At 42.5% G+C, this 16,898-nt stretch overlaps 1 protein-coding gene across 1 annotated transcript in view; it reads left to right on the top strand.

Annotated features, from left to right (window-relative positions):
* LOC311253248 (uncharacterized protein) overlaps nt 1-16,091 on the top strand; it is an 80,149-nt gene extending 64,058 nt beyond the window's left edge. Inside the window, exons 3-7 of the mRNA XM_084347074.1 lie at nt 13,999-14,143; nt 14,462-14,748; nt 15,252-15,518; nt 15,591-15,731; nt 15,823-16,091. Of these exons, the coding sequence (XP_084203200.1) occupies nt 14,475-14,748; nt 15,252-15,518; nt 15,591-15,731; nt 15,823-15,989 (849 nt within the window). The 5' untranslated portion in view covers nt 13,999-14,143; nt 14,462-14,474 and the 3' untranslated portion in view covers nt 15,990-16,091. The remainder of the gene's footprint in view (nt 1-13,998; nt 14,144-14,461; nt 14,749-15,251; nt 15,519-15,590; nt 15,732-15,822) is intronic.
* The last annotated feature ends 807 nt before the right edge of the window (nt 16,092-16,898 follow it).

Here is a 16,898-nt window from a genome sequence, read left to right on the forward strand (position 1 = left end):
CTTGTGTCGTTTGTTACATATCTAGTGTAAAGTCTTAAATCAGATAGTTTGTCCCATTTTAAAGGAGGGTTTTTGTTTAAAAGATTACAAATTAACTTAAATAATCATAATTTTGACGTCATAGCATCTTTGCATTGAGCTGTAGAGACATCGACTGAAGTTAGCATGCTAACCAGCTAGCCTCGACTTGTCACGTCCAAAGCTCCTGTGCTAGCACGCGCCCCTGGACTTCTTAGCTCCCAGTCCAGACAGCTATACGCATAGCAAACCGAGCTACTTAGCTACCAGCAGCTACAGGTAGTAGCATATAGCGGTTACTCTGGTGATATATATCCCCTTTTTGTTTGGAATATGAATTAATTCAGTCATTTAGTAGGTAATGTGTAGCTTTTTACATTTAACTTATTATTATCTGCTCACCCTCACGCCGATGGAAAGTCAGGTGAAGTTTTGTAGTCCATAAAACATTTCTGGAGCTTCACAGCAAGACAGCGTTGCAGCATTCTCCTTAACAACTGACGTAGATGGAGACTTGATTTAAAACGTTAAAAAAAACAACTGAAATAAACATAAAATGGCTCGATACAGCTCGTCGGGTTCAAATTCATTTGAAAAGATGTTATTTACACTCTCAACGCATGCACAAAGCTAGCGCACGCACTTTAAGGGTGCACGCTTTAGCATGTTTTAGCTCGGCAGGTACAGTGAAGACTTCAGCTTGAAAAACGTGTTAATAACGTCCTTTCAAATCAATCGGGGATCTTGACGTCTTTTTTTCCAGTTGTCTTCCTAAATAGCTAGCAAGTTACTTAGCTACACCCATGACAAATAGTGACAGGAGAACAGCAACATGCACGGATGTATGGTCAGTTACAAGCTAACTAGGAAGGTACGAGCCATAAATCAAGAGGAAAGTACAATGAAGAGTTGAGGAGTTGATGAAACTGGTGTTGTGACTCACTTTGTCAAGAATAATGCTATAAATACACGTCAGCTTGGCCTTTAGTATTCCTGTATACACTCTTTACATACAGTATTGAATACATGTGATCCATATTGAATGTCGTTTGTCAGATGTGTCTCCCTGCATGTTGCCTCTTGACGTGCTCCTCCTCCTCCTCCTCTATAACTGTCTCTGTTAATCCAATCTACTTTTCACGGACAAGTCAGGCTTTTTGTGCAGAGATTCAGCTTCACATTCACAGTGTCAGAGTATGTTTCATGCCGTATTCTCACGCTCTCATGCTTCTCGGTTATTTGTTTCATGCTTCTCAATGCATGACATTAAACGAAAAAAAAAACAACTGCTCATCGAGCCGTGCCACCGAATTATTGCTTCGACGATTTCGCTTTTCATCTTTCTATGATTTTTATCGGCGAGACGGAAATTAGACAGCCTTTAATTTAATGAGTCAATCATTTTGGGGGCTGCATCTTATTCTATAGTATGGATTAAATCGAAGAGGGAATCTGAAATGTGATTTTTTTTAATGAAAAGTTAACATTACACATACGTGCCGTGAGCATTTTTCCTGCATGCCTCAAGCGGCCAATTACCAGCACTATTACATGCTGCAATACAAGAATCGAAGTTTGATACCAGCCCTGCTCAAAGGTCTGGTCATTTTCTAGGCATTTTTAATGTAGAAAAGTTACATATTACATCTTTAAGAGCCAGATATGTCCCTCTAGAGTAGGTGGAGACCAAAACAGAGCTCAAAAACACAAATCTAAGCATAGTGGAGCAGAAACATGGCTCCCAATGAAAGAGGAAAAGAAAAGAATAGTTCTCTCCAGTCGTTTTAAAGCGCTGTGTCTTTATCCAACAAATCCCTTCCTGTTTTCCAGAGGATTTTTCCATGTAAGAAGTGCTTAGGACAGCAAATGCAAAAAGCTTAACTGTGTTATACCAATCAGCATTCAAGTGAAGCAAAACCAACATTTGTTAAAATAATAATGAAGTGGATTATTACTTGAAAATGGACCCTCTTTTCGGAGGAGCCGTTTCGATAATGGAAATACAAACATTTGGACCGTGGATGAAGTCATTAGGCATTAATTATGGATCCTGTCATCTTCCTGAACGTCGAGGTGGTTCAGCAGAATATGTTTCACGCTGGAATGTGTTCAAGGGGCCACTCAGACGTCTTTCACACGCTGCAAGTGGCCCCTGAGCGGGACCGCGAGCGCCGCTGATCTACAGTACCGCGTGTCAGCGAGACCATCTGAGCACGTAATTAACTGGAGGAGTTGGCTCGCCGCGATGGCACGAGCACAAAACTTTTCCTTCAGCGCATGTTTGCATAGTGATAAGGAATATTTTATTGAAGGTGCGATACGGCCTCCCCCACAGACGGTGGAGGTGCTCTCCTCTTAAATCAGAATCACACATAACGAATGCAGGGCAGCGCGCCGCCAGTGCTGCAGGCGAGATTGCTTACGCTCACTCCAGTGTCTGAACTCATCCAGGAACACACGAGTGAAACGGGGGTCATCACACTCCTCTGTAGTCCCACGAAGTTCCCAATGTGTGTGTGTGTGTGTGTGTGTGTGTGGGCACGAGTGTGTGAAGGATGGCGAGTGAATGAGAAAAGTGAGGCTGCAAATCTCTGAGCAAATCCTTTGCCCGTCTATTTATATATTCTTTTGAAAATCCCGGAGCTCCTCTCTCTTCCACTTTCATGGTTGATACAGTCTAGAAATGTCAGCGCCGCTGCAGTTCTGCTCACTCAACTTGCTCGATGCTATTTTTATGGACAACAACAACAACAGCTAACCATCACGGCCAACAAGCACTTTCAGGAATGGCACACACGGTTTTGTGTTACGTCCCCCTGCGGCGCTTGATTGAAGGCGCTGGTGAGAAACACAGGCGGAGGGTGATATTCGTTACCTGAATGATGCTTCGGGGGCTTCGATGTAGTGGACAGGAAATATGATCGCACAGGTTTCTGCCCCATTGGGTAAGAGGAACATTTCCCCGCAGTCTTACGATTAGTTTGCCGGCCTCTTCCCCCCACAGCTGTTTGTCATAGCCGTGTAATATATTGCCCTCCGCTCGTGTGCCGCTGCACTAAAATGCATCACACGGCCAGTTTGTCAGTTCAGAAAAATACGAGCGTGTGTGCCGGCCCGCTCCGGCTACTGAGTGTTACGACACCTCAAGCCAACCGTGCCCGGCCACGCCGAACAATGGCAGCTGCCTCCAAATCAGGTCGTAGCATTTGCATAGAAATTGGTTCTAGATTGGGAGATGGGCCCTCAAAAAATCTCTCCCTCGCCTCCTTCCTCTGTCGCACACAAATAAACAGAGTCTTACAGAGAGAGACTGTTCCTTTAAGGTCCAATCACTCCAAAACATGAAGCAGTCCTCAAGGAAGTCAGACGAGAGGACATGATGAGAAATAGATCTAAGGCGACCCTTCATGTTTACCAAAAGAGGGCGAGTGGCGACGAGGGAGGATTTTAACATGCAGGAATGCTCTGTACGGCATTCTCTTTTAAGATATCTGTAATTTACATGCCTTTGGTCGCTCCAAACTCCATTCCCAGTTGTTTCATATTCATATGTTGATTATATAAGGAGGTCCTCGGAGTTTATCGGCCGCTAACAGCTGATGTCTTTGTCACTTCTGCTTTCTTGGAGAGTCAGAAGAGGGGATTGGCTGTGTGGAGAGGGCAGCGAGAGGGCGCGTGTGGCATCAGCAGCAAATCCTCCAGAAGTCAGTTTGTCATTGCCTGCTGAAAAAGACACATGTGAGCGTTTTTCTGAGCCGACGCCTCCATCATCCAGATCCAACAATACGGCCGAGTGACTGAAAACAGGCTTCCGTTTCTTTGCGGTCTCTAAAATATGATGGGGAAAATAATCATACTCGTATATAGTATCAGAGATTTCCTTGTTTTTGTCGTTGTCTTGTAAAATGTGGCTGGACGGATGATGGTGTGTCTCCAGGTCAGGTCTGGGGTGCTGGTCTAGGTCTAGTAGGGTGTCGACCTTTGTCTTTGCAGCTTCTTTCTCAAAACAAAAAGGCGTTTGTATGTGGATGGAAACCAAATGAAACAAATGTTCAATATATGATTAAATTGGGAGTTCTTGTGCTTCCTGATAACCTCAGACTAGAGCTACAATGATTGATCAATCGTCAACAATTAATCTTAAACTATTTTGATAATTAAGTAATTGGTTTGAGTCAGCCAAGGGTCAAAATTCTCTGTTTCCAGCTTCTTGAAGGTCCGATTGGTAATAAAGTTGCTTTTTTTTATGTCTCATCCCCAACTCAAAAACAAACAAGACACAAAAAAATTGCTAAAAAGCTTTCTTACAAATTGGCCCATTAAATATGAATACTTCTGTTTTGTTTTGCTCTGTTTTGTTTTTCACTACTCGACGAGAGGAAACTGAATATTTTTGTGTTGTGCAGAAACAAACCCCAAAAACATGAAAAACCAGAAAGCAGAAAAATGGCTATCTTCGGTGTCAAACCGTTTCTGGTTTGGAGGACAAACGACAAAGTCAAATGAGCCACCAAGCCCAACCACAACCAACTGCATCTATCAAGTCAACTGAACATCCTCAGATTGTGGACAAAACCAGACATTTGAGCACATCATTTTGACACTTTTCACCATTTTCTGCCATTTTATAGACCAAACAACTTTCTCAACTGATTTATCGACAGTGAAAATAATCATTAGTTGTGTGACACCCTGAAAACCTTCTGAATAACAAGCAGAAGATCTCAACCTCTGGCATCACCTCCATCTGGCAAGTGACTAAAGAATCACTCTTTTTAGACGTCAGAAATACCAACGCAGAAAATGAGGAAAGGAAACAAGAGAAATAAAATACTCGGACAACAATGTGGACTTTAATCGGCCATTTGAGGATGTAAGGTAGCTTCAGGCATGATAAACCAATGCTGTAGTTTTTCTGTTCCACAGCAGACTGAAGCGAGCGAGAGCCAAAATGTCTGGTCAAGCCGCTCTCCTGCTGCCCTTACCTGTTGCTCTCATTGCCAAACTCCCACAGCCAGGGCAGATGAAACAGACAGCTGGTGCATCAGCCTCCACAACCCTTTTTTCAAGCCTCCCTGAACTTTTACCACCTCTTCCTGGATAGCGAAAAGGTGTTTTGGAGCAGCCAGGTTTTGAGGGGAAGCTGATAAATGTCAGGGGTTGATAGCTAAACTGCTGGCCGAGCAGCGGGGGTCTGGAAAAACGGCGCGGGGAAAATGGCATTCTGTTGTGGAGACGCTCAGCTGTAGTGACAGCTACCGCAGCGGGCATCATGAGCTAATGCGAGGCTGTCTGACGCAGGTGTCTGGACCTAAAGAGCACCTTTCAGTCACATCTGCCATACCGGTGTGTGAGGGCTCGGCTCGGCCGTGTCAGGGTTGAAACGGAGCCACAAGTTAACAGATGGAAAGTTTTTCGGCGCGCTCTCTGAATGTCACACATGCGATTGGGAATGTCAGCGCGACTATTTTAGGCTGACGTCTTCAGAAAAAGAGCTCATCACCTTTTTGATATATGAGCAAGGAGCAGAAATTGTCCCGGTGTCGGGGGAAACCTGACGAATGCCTCGCACAGAGGAAAAAATCAGCCAGCTCCGAGCAACTTTATGGAACATTATCTGCCAAGGACAGTTTGTTTTTGCAGTTAGGTGATGATGTATAGCGTTTCACAGCTAGCTTAGACGAGTGTTTCTTCAGTCGTCTGGCGAGGCGGGAGCTGAATCCTGATCAGACGTGATAATGGGCGATAAACCTTTTTTTTTTTTTTCTCGAGATTACCCCACAAACGCCTGAACAACAGCTCCGTATCGGTTGCGTCAGACATCCATTCAAATGACACGATCAGACTTACTGCTTTCATCCGTGTAGTCTATGTGATACATAGCGTAGTGTTTGACGGTGATAAAACATGGCGCAGGAGGTCTCGAAGATGTAATTGGAAGTGGCATACGATTTGATTTATATTCATGAACGAGCCATGCAGCTGTTACAGAGCTCTTGTCAAGCTGTTACAGTTCCTGTTCATGGGAAGTCCATGTTAAAGTAGTATTTCACTGGTGGAAAGATGCTCCTCGCATAAAAGCGGGGTGTATATACAGTGAAAAAGACGCATATCTTTGAAACTGGTGCTTCATGACCCAAGAAAACAGAGAAAAGTGCTGTGGTGTTCAATTATGCTGTTACAGAAGAAGGACCCAAACACAAGAGACTACAGCAGGAAGTTAGGATAACAGAAAGCTTTTTAAATACAGCTGTTATCCATGAAATAAAAGGCTGGCAACAACAGGAATAATCCAAGAGAATAAACTAAGAGTGCACTTATGTGCTGTCAGAATTATCAGATAAACGTTTTTCCTTCAAGTCCGAACAACAAACTCGGAAAGTCTAAGAAAATGTTGGTACACAAGTTGCCCAGTTTACACCATATGATGCTGAAACATGGCTGACGAAAGTAAATATAAGGTCCCCAGAACACTGTTTGAAGCTAGAAAGGTGGCAGGGTCCGCCACATATAAACAAAGTATGGAACTGTGTTGTCCTTTAAAGGTCAGTTTGTTTATTCAGTCATGAAAACAAAGAAAACTTCACAGCGCACCTTTAACTGGTTGGATTTTTTTTGGCTCCAAACTCTCAAACGCATATATTTCAACTGCACTAAACGTCTGAAGTCATTATTATCTCGAGTGATTAAATATGACTTTAAATTTCGCCAAAAAGTGGCTGACACCCAGCGTGGCGACTCCGCGGTGCTGCAGCTCATTGAACACAGTATAATAGGCTCCTAAATAAAAGAACAGGAAGAGGAAGGAAACCTTTTATTTGCCTTTATAGTATTCACTCAGGGAGCAGCGACCATTGATGGGATGTTGAATAAACCATAAAATAAATAAAATTGTTTTTTGACGATTGAGCTTGGCAGGTATAGGACCGTGTCTCAGATCCAGCTATGTTCTGCTCCTATGTGACTTGGACACTTAAATGTTTCCCAGACTGTAAAATCCACATCATGTCTGTGACAAAAGACAAAAAAAAAAAACGCTTTCATCGCAGAAACTAAATGTTCTGTCCAATCATTTATGCGCTCGCCTTTTGGGACTCTGAGAAGTTTTACAGCAGGAAATGGGGGCACATGCTGGACAGGTTGGCGCTCGCCTGCTGTAACGGCCGGCATAAATGTAAGTTAACAGCGGGAAATGTTTAACAGCCAGTTGAATTGAGGAATGTGAGGCACAAATGTCATCCGCCTCGTGGCTTTAAGGACCCTTAAATTTCACAGCGTATGTAGAAAAGTCTGCCGTGGATGTGACACGTAATGTGAAGCGAGGTTCAGGCGAACTCTGTCCAGAATGGACGGCTTCCAGCTCTCTAAAGAAATCCATCCCCTGCTCCTCTGCAAACGAGCCAGGATGTTAACACTATTGACATTAGCGGTGTAGGCGTACCGGGCCGGGGAGGGGACAGCCAAGTGTGTGCTGAAGTCCCTCCGGCAGTATTCAGCGTTTGTCTCTGTGACCCAGAACTACCTCCTGACAAGAGCGCTACCTCATTTCAATGCTAATGTGCTGTTATGGGTATTTTCAAAGCGTTGCTTCTATTTATTATGAATCAGCTTACCTGAGAGGCGCCGGTTAATCCTGTAGATCCCTGCACAGCTGCTGTGCACCAAGAGGTCACAGAGATAGTGTTTAAATAGACTCAACCTTCCTTATTATTCCAAAGGGACGACTACGGGCCTGTATGCAGCTGACAGATTCACTGCTTTCCCCCATTTTCCTGCACATCTGCTAAGTGGCAGCAAGGTGAAGATCACAGGATTAACTGAGACGCTGCTTTCACACATCGGGACCTCCTCTGGTTGTTTTCTTTAGTTCTTGGAATTATCCGCCGGCTTGGGACCGAAGTGACATAATTAGGATGCAAATAAAATGCAGCTGTTTTCCATTAAAGGTGCAATGTGTAAGAAATTAAGTTGAAAACATGAAGAAAAAAAAACAAAAATTATTAACAGAATGTAAAGAAATAACATTTTGACATTATGACATTTTTTGTTGAAGAGATAGCTGCTGTAGTTAGCATGCTAACCCCTTAGCGTTAGTGTTGTAAGCGCCAACACTCCCCTGGTTATACATAGAGTATATCACAGTGTTAGAGTACATTTAAAATAAAGGTTTCATATCATATACGTTTGTTTACCTAGGATATTGAGTTTTACCATACTAGTGTTATTAAAAATATATTTTTTTTCATCAAGTTTCTTTCTGTCAGGACAATATTTTGTGAAATTAGAATCAAATGGTCGTTCAACCTCCCAAAAAACATACATTTTCATATCACAAACAAGTAGGGGGCAGCGTATCACCAGAGTAACTGCTAACTACTGCTAACTGTAGCTGCTGTTAGCTAGTTAGCTCAGTTAGTCATGCAGATAGTGGGCTGGTCTGTGAGCTTAGTGTGTTGACAAGACCAATGCTGAGTGGTTAGCATGCTAACTTCAGTAGATATATTTTCATCATAATGCATACATTTTTTCACTTGTTAACCCAGTTAGCCATGAAGCTAGCGGTCCAAACTGGGAGCTCGGAGTGGTATTTTGGAAGAGCATGGGCCAAGGCTAGCTGGTTAGCTGCTAATTTACATAGATATCCGCAGAACAATACATAGAAACCTTTAATATAAATTCAAAATTCTGTTTATCAGTTTTGTTAATTTGTTTTATGATGTTTAATTCATGTTTTTTTAATCTAAAATTCTTACATATTGCACCTTTAAGTGTCATTGTAACCGGTGATAACAATAATTGTGTAATACTGTGTAGCATGAAACCGTGATATTTTCTGATGTCATCGTTCAAGGACTCGATATCTAAGTACAAGAAACATTTTTAGGTAAGACCAACCGCTAACGTTAGCTACACAACAATCAAGCTAGCTAAAGTTAATGCTAACAGTGACAATTAACTGGTATCAGTTATCATTTAATATAGTGATACTTCGGTTTCTGGCTCCATTTTTAATAGCTAATGATTCGTAATTGTGTCCAAGTAGATTTTTAAAATCACCCTCCAACATGGTATATCTTTATGAACTGCAGCTGATAGCAACTAGTCATAACCTGAAGGCTTACAGGAAGCTATCACCAACAATAACGCTGACACTTTGAGCAGAGTACAGCAAAATAAAAAGTATATGGAATATGGACACCATGTAATGGAAGGAAAAACAATTTCAAAGGGCCTCCAGCTGTTACTTTAATACAGGCTGAGATATTGGAAAAGGCATGTAGCTGTACACATGCCACCAACAGTCAGAGAATAGTCGAGTATGCTTCCTCAGACATCAGAGGAAAGTAAAACAATTCACCAAACCAAACGTTTGCCAAAAGTGAAGCAGGTTCTGAGTAACGTGAAAGACCCAGTGAAGATGTTTCAGAAGCATCAAAAGCAGCCACACATGCAATTTTGTTTAAAGTTGCTTTGCCAACACTTCTTTGTGACTAGCAAGCACTTTGAGAACACATTTGCAGCTCATTTATGATCAGTGTGGTAACAGATGCTTTGTGGCTGCACTTTTCATCTTTATTCTGTATCTGCACATTCCCTGAATAGTGTACAGGGACAATCTTCGCTTTGCCTTCCCCCGATTTCTCACACTGTGGAGGGGAAACGGCGTAAACAAACAAGAAAAACGACTTTTTCCGCCAGACAAAGTCAGAAAGAAGAAAGATCCGCGTCATTGAATATTAATGCCATGTTTAGTGCCCATAAATATATGCTTTTATATTCATTCACAAGTGAATTTCATTCTTCAGAGATGCAGGCTGCTCCAAAACTAGACCTGGCATGTGGCCAGTAAATCTTGAATTATGCTTGGAAAATGCACATAAACGCCTGTGAACAACTGTAGACCTGACATGCAGACCTATGTGTTGAACAAATTGGTCCTGAGGGAAAGAAAATAAATGTTATAAAAGTTGTACATGCAAGTATAAACAAAAACAATGTACTCGTACTTTAATGAATAGGTTAATTGCCAATGACTCCCAAATCAACATATGACCGTTGGACAGTACCAGCGACAGACTTGACCTTCATCGTCATCTGGTTAATGTTGTGAAATGGGAAGTTAGGTTCAGGAAAGGACCGTGGTTTGGGTTTTGTACGTTGCTTCCATCAAAGTTACTTAATTTAAAAGTTACATGACATAAGTTAAGTACATTACACAAGTTAAAATAACTCAGCTTTACGTTTGGTTCCACAAAGAGAGTCTTGTGTTGGTTTGATCCATCCAACCACCCCAGCTTAATGAGTCTTTTTTTGTTGTCGCTCTTCAGGGCCCTGAAACACCAGGCCCAACTTGGGACAATATCAATGTCTGGTCCCTTTGTGAGCCGTCGTTTTTGTGGTGTCTCCCGCACTGTTGGCCCTCATCTGTGGCCTTTCAGCCGACAGTCAATTAGAAGTGGCTATATTAGCGAGAGTAGCGTCAAAAGAACGTTGCTTTATCATAACAAAGGTTTTTCTGTACTTCTGAGTCGTCTGGTTTCCCAGATACCGCTCTCTGATGGTAAGAAGAATTATTTCCTCTCACGCAGGCGCAGAATGTAGGAGCTAGTTTGCCGTCGGCTGTAGTCTTTGCGGTGTGTTCAAGTGCAGCTATTTGTACTTCCTCCTTTGCTCCCATCATAATTACTACAGCCACTAGAGGTCACCATTTAACAGTACCTAAAATATGACTCCCACTAAGCTGGCCTGAGGCCTGTGAACGACCCTGAGGGGCCAGCGTGTGAGTTCACTTGCAAGCCTTGAGGAGCATGAAGACGCTCAGATCAAATATTCATATGCACTGGCTCGTAGTTAAACCACTTTTTCAAAGCTAAGCAATCTCGTTGCGGGTCAAGTCCAGATCATATGAGCAAGTGATTGCATCATCGTTTACAGCGCTGTGATGTTGCAGCGTCCTCGAGGCGCTGCTAAGTTCAGACTGATGCTGCTGTGAGGTCAAAACAAAAACTGGGCTCAGATTTGCAGCGTTTTTCAGGCTGGTATGTGCAACACTCAGATGCTCTTTCAGTCTTTTCAGCTGGAATGCCAGAAGCTACTCCGTTTGCAAAGCAGATGATTGAGCGCACTTATTTCGGTGTCGAAGCTATGTTTGTAATCAGAGCCGAACGTCTTTAGTATTCGCTCTGTAATGCGGTCTTGAACCGCTGCCAGCTGCTGAGCTATGATGTGATGGCTCGATATCTTTTTAACTGTCGTGTCAAAAACCTCTTCCCCCGGTCTCGCTGCACGTTCGTTAGCATTGATTTGGAGCGTTTGTGCTTTCACTCTCGTATGCAGATAGGAGCGCTTGGTTTATTATTAACTCGCCGCACGTTTGGAGCAAACCCTCATGGCCAGCTGTATTCACATTACTCACATCCCCTTTCAGAACATATTGATCCGTGTATTTGTTGACGACTATGACGACTAAAAGCCGAGCCTGGTTGATGGCTTCATACTCGGAAAATTTGTCTACTCCGCTCCCTTTCTCTTCAGCTCTTCCACATCTGCAAATGGCAGGAGGTGATGTCGAGGTGAAGGCAGCCTTTGAGAAACTGAGACAGCCTCTCCGTTTTCTATCTTTCATCCCAGACTTGTGAAGACTTTCCCCTCCTACCTCATCTCTTTGTTGACATGCTTCATATCTGCTGCCGGGTCACGTTCGAGAGAGCCCAGTCAGGTTTAATCACACTCCGCTTGTAGTGCTTCCAGCTGCTGTAGCTGCGGAAAAAACTCGGAGAAAGATGCGGAGGCGAGACGAATACCAACCAGGATTGAAGTTCACGATTACACGGGCCGACGACTGATCCCGGATCCTGTACGGAAAGAGTTACACAGGGGGAGATCAAAGCGAAGGCGGTCAGGAGCATTTAAATCAGCCGTTCTTTACATGCCAAATTTCTCAATCTTTGTTTTTTTTGTGCTCTCCTACCACCAGATGGCAGCATGCAGGGGCTCGACTAATTTGGGGCTTCTTGAGTACTTCCAGGAGGAGCCAGTGTTGCCTGTTTGTACAATTTATGTCAAAAATAATTGGGAGGAAACTGTTGTCCTCTGGGAGTCCTGTTCAGATGATTTGGAGCTCCGTAGTCTGGCGTGTTTAATTTGCGCTGGCCCACATTTACATTTAGTGAGGCTCCACGAATATTAACTCACTACAAACTTATCTAAGACTACTTGCTTTAAACTTCTCACCTTCGCAAACTGAACCTGAAATGGGTGAAAAATTGAAATATCACATTAAAAGATCCCCCTCGAAGAGCTTTCTGCAGCTCATGAGATCCAAAGAATTCAGTTTGTTCCACCCGGATGCCCCCTCCTCATGTGACACCCGCGCACGACACCGAGAAGGAGGTGGCCGGCGGGGACACGCTGCACACCTCCGGCTGTTTCCACCGTGCATCAACCACAGTGACACCACTTATCTGCTGTGTTACCACATGTACAGTATGCTGCTGGGCTGCCTGCTGCAGACGAGTGTAGCAACACTGACATCTATTGGCCTGATGGGGAAACTGTCACAGCATCTTCTTCTGCATGTCTCTAAAGTCCTGTGACTGCTGAAACACCTGAAATGCAGCAGTGGAGGACATCTACAGATCTGTAAAGTGCCACTACAGTAAAATCTGCATCCAAAATCCTACTTAACTGGCTAAATTAACTTATAGTATCTAAAGTAAAAGTGCTGCTTTCACAGTATAACGTCCTCTGTAACTGATTATTGTATAATATAGTGGTTTCCAACCTCGGGGTCAACCTTTTCAAAGGGTCACAAGATAAATCTGAGAGGTCGGGAGGATAGTTTGTCTGGACTTTTCTCAAATTTTTTAGTTTTTATTAGTTAGTAAGTTTTGTTTATTATCCTTATCCAATTCTTTTCATGCCCATGGCGCAAAAACAACCACGACATTTTGACAGTTACACATTAAACCAGGTAAAAACAAACACATAGGTACATATCTAGAGCAGTCAGAGAGAGGGTTTTTATGAGATAAAATAGAAATACTGTGTACAATAGGTGGATCTGTGTGCATAAACATGTGCAATATTCATGTAAATGTGCAAAAGTTCCTGAGCTTTTTCCACCATTGCTTTAATGTAAAAACAAATTCAGGTTAAGTTTTATGAGACCTTTGCAACCAGTTGGCCTTGAATCACATTGTTTTGGGGGAATCATTTGGGGTAAAAGCAAAGAAAGTTGAAAACAATGTAACTGTGTGGTGAATTATTCATGTCTCAAGTTCAATGATGAGAAAACTACTGTATCTTTATACATTTATTCATCAGCCTACTTCATGATTTTTTTCCCCCTTTAAGGATGTTTATATAAAATAGAGAGAGAGATTTAATTTGGTGGCAAGCCTGCAAAGGTAAGAAAGTGAGTAATGTTCTAATAGTTGCTGTATAAATGTAAACTAATATATGCTTAATATAACTTTTACATAAAATATCATAAAAAACTATTAGTTAAATTTATTTAATTTTAAAATAAAATATCATTGCATCATTTAAGTTAAGTTGCAATTAACAGAAAGAGGTTGTAATTTCAAAATACTGCCAAAAACATTCAATTAATGAGTAATGGCTTTACATTAAAAAGTATCTGCACATTGCATTTTATTCCCAGAAAAATATAATTTAGTAAACTAATATTCAATATTTATTACATTTATACAATTATTAACCACCACCCATTATAGGAAAGTGTCCCAGGGTAACACAATGTATAACATATTTATTTTAATCCCTAAAATTACATAAAAATGCACAAAAAAATGCTATATTTTGATGCTGATACCTGATAAAGGACATAGCCTACAGTCTACCCCTCAGTATTTTGAATGTCAATGTATAAACTGAACTTTTAATTGTGTAATTAAAGTATATAACTTTATAAATATTACTTTTTAATTTAAATTTAATGTAGTTTTGTCTCCACAGTGTGCTATGAACGCGGCCTGCAGGGGGCGCTGGCGGCCATTTTGCTTCTCTGTGCGACGGGCAAAGAAAGCGCAGAAGACGTCTGCGCATGCGCACTGTATTTGTTGATGTCGATGTCTGCCTCTGTCTGCCAGTGTGGGAGATGGTAAGAAATGAGTAGTTACAGCTCTGTAAACGCAGAAAAGCAACTTTATTTAAGTGTTTCTAAAGTTTAACAGAGTGGAGAGTGTCGCTTTGTAGCGGAGTTCTCACTGAGCACGGTTATTACGGTACAAAGCTAATGCTAGTAAACATTAGCTTTGTATGTTTGCACCTACTGGATTGTTTTGAAGCATTAAAGTGGGTAATTAACCTCATATTGTGCTAAAATATAATGCTGCACCACATGTGAGCACTCCATTGATGCACTCCACATGCAAAGCTACCTGTAGTTTTAATCTAATCTGATTTCTTTTACCTCCAGGTGAGGCTCTCTCATGGAGGCAGTGTGTGAGCAGCTGCATGGAGGTGATGAGCAGGAAGAGGAGCAGGCAGGAGCAGAGGAAGCCATGCTGTGGTCCATCCAGGAGGCTCTGGAGAGGCAGACCCTGCAGATAGGGGCATCAGCCTGCGGGGCCACGGCTGTGGTGGACGTGCTGAAGGCCCTCGGCGTGGACGTGGCCCCTGAGGAAGCAGACCGCTGCGTTCGGACTCATCTGAGGAGGAACGAGTCACCGCTGCCGGACTACCTGCTGTCCCGGAGTGAAGCTGGTAGATTTCTTTATACCATGATTATTGTATTTCACACATTTATCTTGGCAGACATTATAATATAAACACCAAACCGTGATGATGATACTTCATATAGGTTCATATTAAAGATTAGAAAGTGGTACTTCAGGTGTCACAGGTGCCAGCAGCGACTATAACTTCCCCCCTGAATCAGGCTCTGTACCGTCCTGAACCCTTGAGTGTTGTTTCCTGCCAGAGTGACAGCTGGCTGCAGCGCCAACCAGGCGGATTCAGAAGTACCCTCTTGAATTAGACAAAGAGTTTTTATGTCTCTCAGAGGAGCGACAGTAATTGAATGTTTCAGCTGTGTCGCACAGTTGTTTTACATTGTCATTTCCTTATTATTTTCCCTTTTTCTTTTGTTTTTACTCATTTATTCTTTTAGTTTTTTCTCTTTACATTTCTCCATTTATTTTCCTATTATTCTACAGGATTGTCCTTTTGTTTGGCACTCTTATGACTCCATATAAAACTTGTTTTAGGTGCGACTCACGCTCAGCTCATTGAAGGAGCAGAGGAGGCCAGTAAGGGGAAGGTAACGGGTCGCTTCTTCCACCTCCACCCTCGGCGGCTGGTCAGACTGGTCACCTGGCTCGCCGACTGGATCCGAAAAGGCGCCGTCCCCGTGGCGACCATGAACATGCAGCTTGCCGTACCCAAGGGAGAGGAGGTGCCTGACGCCTGGCACCACCAGCTCATATTCGGCGTTGCATCGAATGCCGTCTTCATGACCAATCCTTTAGATGTAGGTGAGTAACGGTATAGATGCAACTCTTTTTTTAAAGATATCGACGTGTGAAGTTTTGTTGCTGCCTCTCCAGTGAGCGAGAGAGAGTTGCACCAGAGGCTCTGCAGTGAATCGGTGCTGCTGATTCGTCGAGAAGACGTTCTTCAGCGACTGACGCCAGACTGCAGTCTGTCAAGTTTATCCGAGCAGCGGTGGAAAGCCCTGGACGTCGAGGGTGAGTCTGTTAATCTTGTATTGATACTGAGTTTTCATCTGGTCTGCAGACACGTTCTCAGTGTTTGTCTGCCTTTTTTTCTTCCTGTTAGGTCAAGTGAGACGGATGCACCAAGAAGAGGAAGAGGAAGGCGATGGAGCCAAGTTAACACACATCACGATCCCTGCGGCGTACAGTTCAGGCATCACTTTCTTCGCCCTACGAGAATCAGAGTTAGGAAAAGAACTCCTCAGTGCTCCTGAACTCCCGTCTTTGTGACGGGACTGACACTCATGGACTCGACTTATTTATTGTAATATTAAAAAAAATGCCTGTATGAACAACGGTTTATTGACTTGAATAAAGTACGTTTCAAATACAGAGAGAAAGCGACACAAGGCTGCTTTTTAACCACCTTACCTCATCTGCTCCCCGCCGCCTCCAGACTCTTAACTAGAATTAAAAAGGCAGTTCCCATCAGGCCGCATTTGGCCACTTCACACCTTCTTCCAGTTAACTTTAAGATTGACTTTCAGAATGTATTGATTTCTCTCACAGCAGTAAATGGCAGAGCTCCAGCTTATATTTCAAAGCTGTTATGTCCTGATGCTCAGAAGCTTCTATCAGCAGTCTGAACTCCTCTGGTCGCTCCGTGGGCCACATTAAGCAGTAAAGGTGGAGGAGTCTTTAGAGCCGGGGTAATTAGATGTTGGCACAACTCAAGAAAAATATCCATCTGTTTTCCCCAAGAGACAGCTCACTTTTCTACGCAAGCTCTAAACGGTCATGGGTCAAACCTATTTCCTTTTTTTACTTTGAAAACAAGTTCAAGTTAAATCAATCAATCACAAGTTACTTATTTTCTTATATATATATATTTATATGTATTTATTTGCTACTTTGTACAAATTTGAGATACTACATTTCAGAGGGAAACATTGACAATTATTAGTTATTAGTTACTTTAAAAATTAAGATTTTTGCACCCAAAATATATGAAAATGTAAAACTCCAACATGTAATGTTTCCAGCCTCACAAATATGCCGATTTTGAATTATTTTTAACCATTTTTTAAATTTTATTTGGGATCATTTTGAGGGTTGGACTGTTAAAAACTACAAAACAAGCTTTGTGAAGGTGTCAATAAGGGCTCTGGGTAATTGTGGCTGCATTTCTCACTACTTTCA

This window comes from Pagrus pagrus (assembly GCF_965226575.1).
Source record: "Pagrus pagrus genome assembly, chromosome: 24".
NCBI classification, from domain to species: domain Eukaryota; kingdom Metazoa; phylum Chordata; class Actinopteri; order Spariformes; family Sparidae; genus Pagrus; species Pagrus pagrus.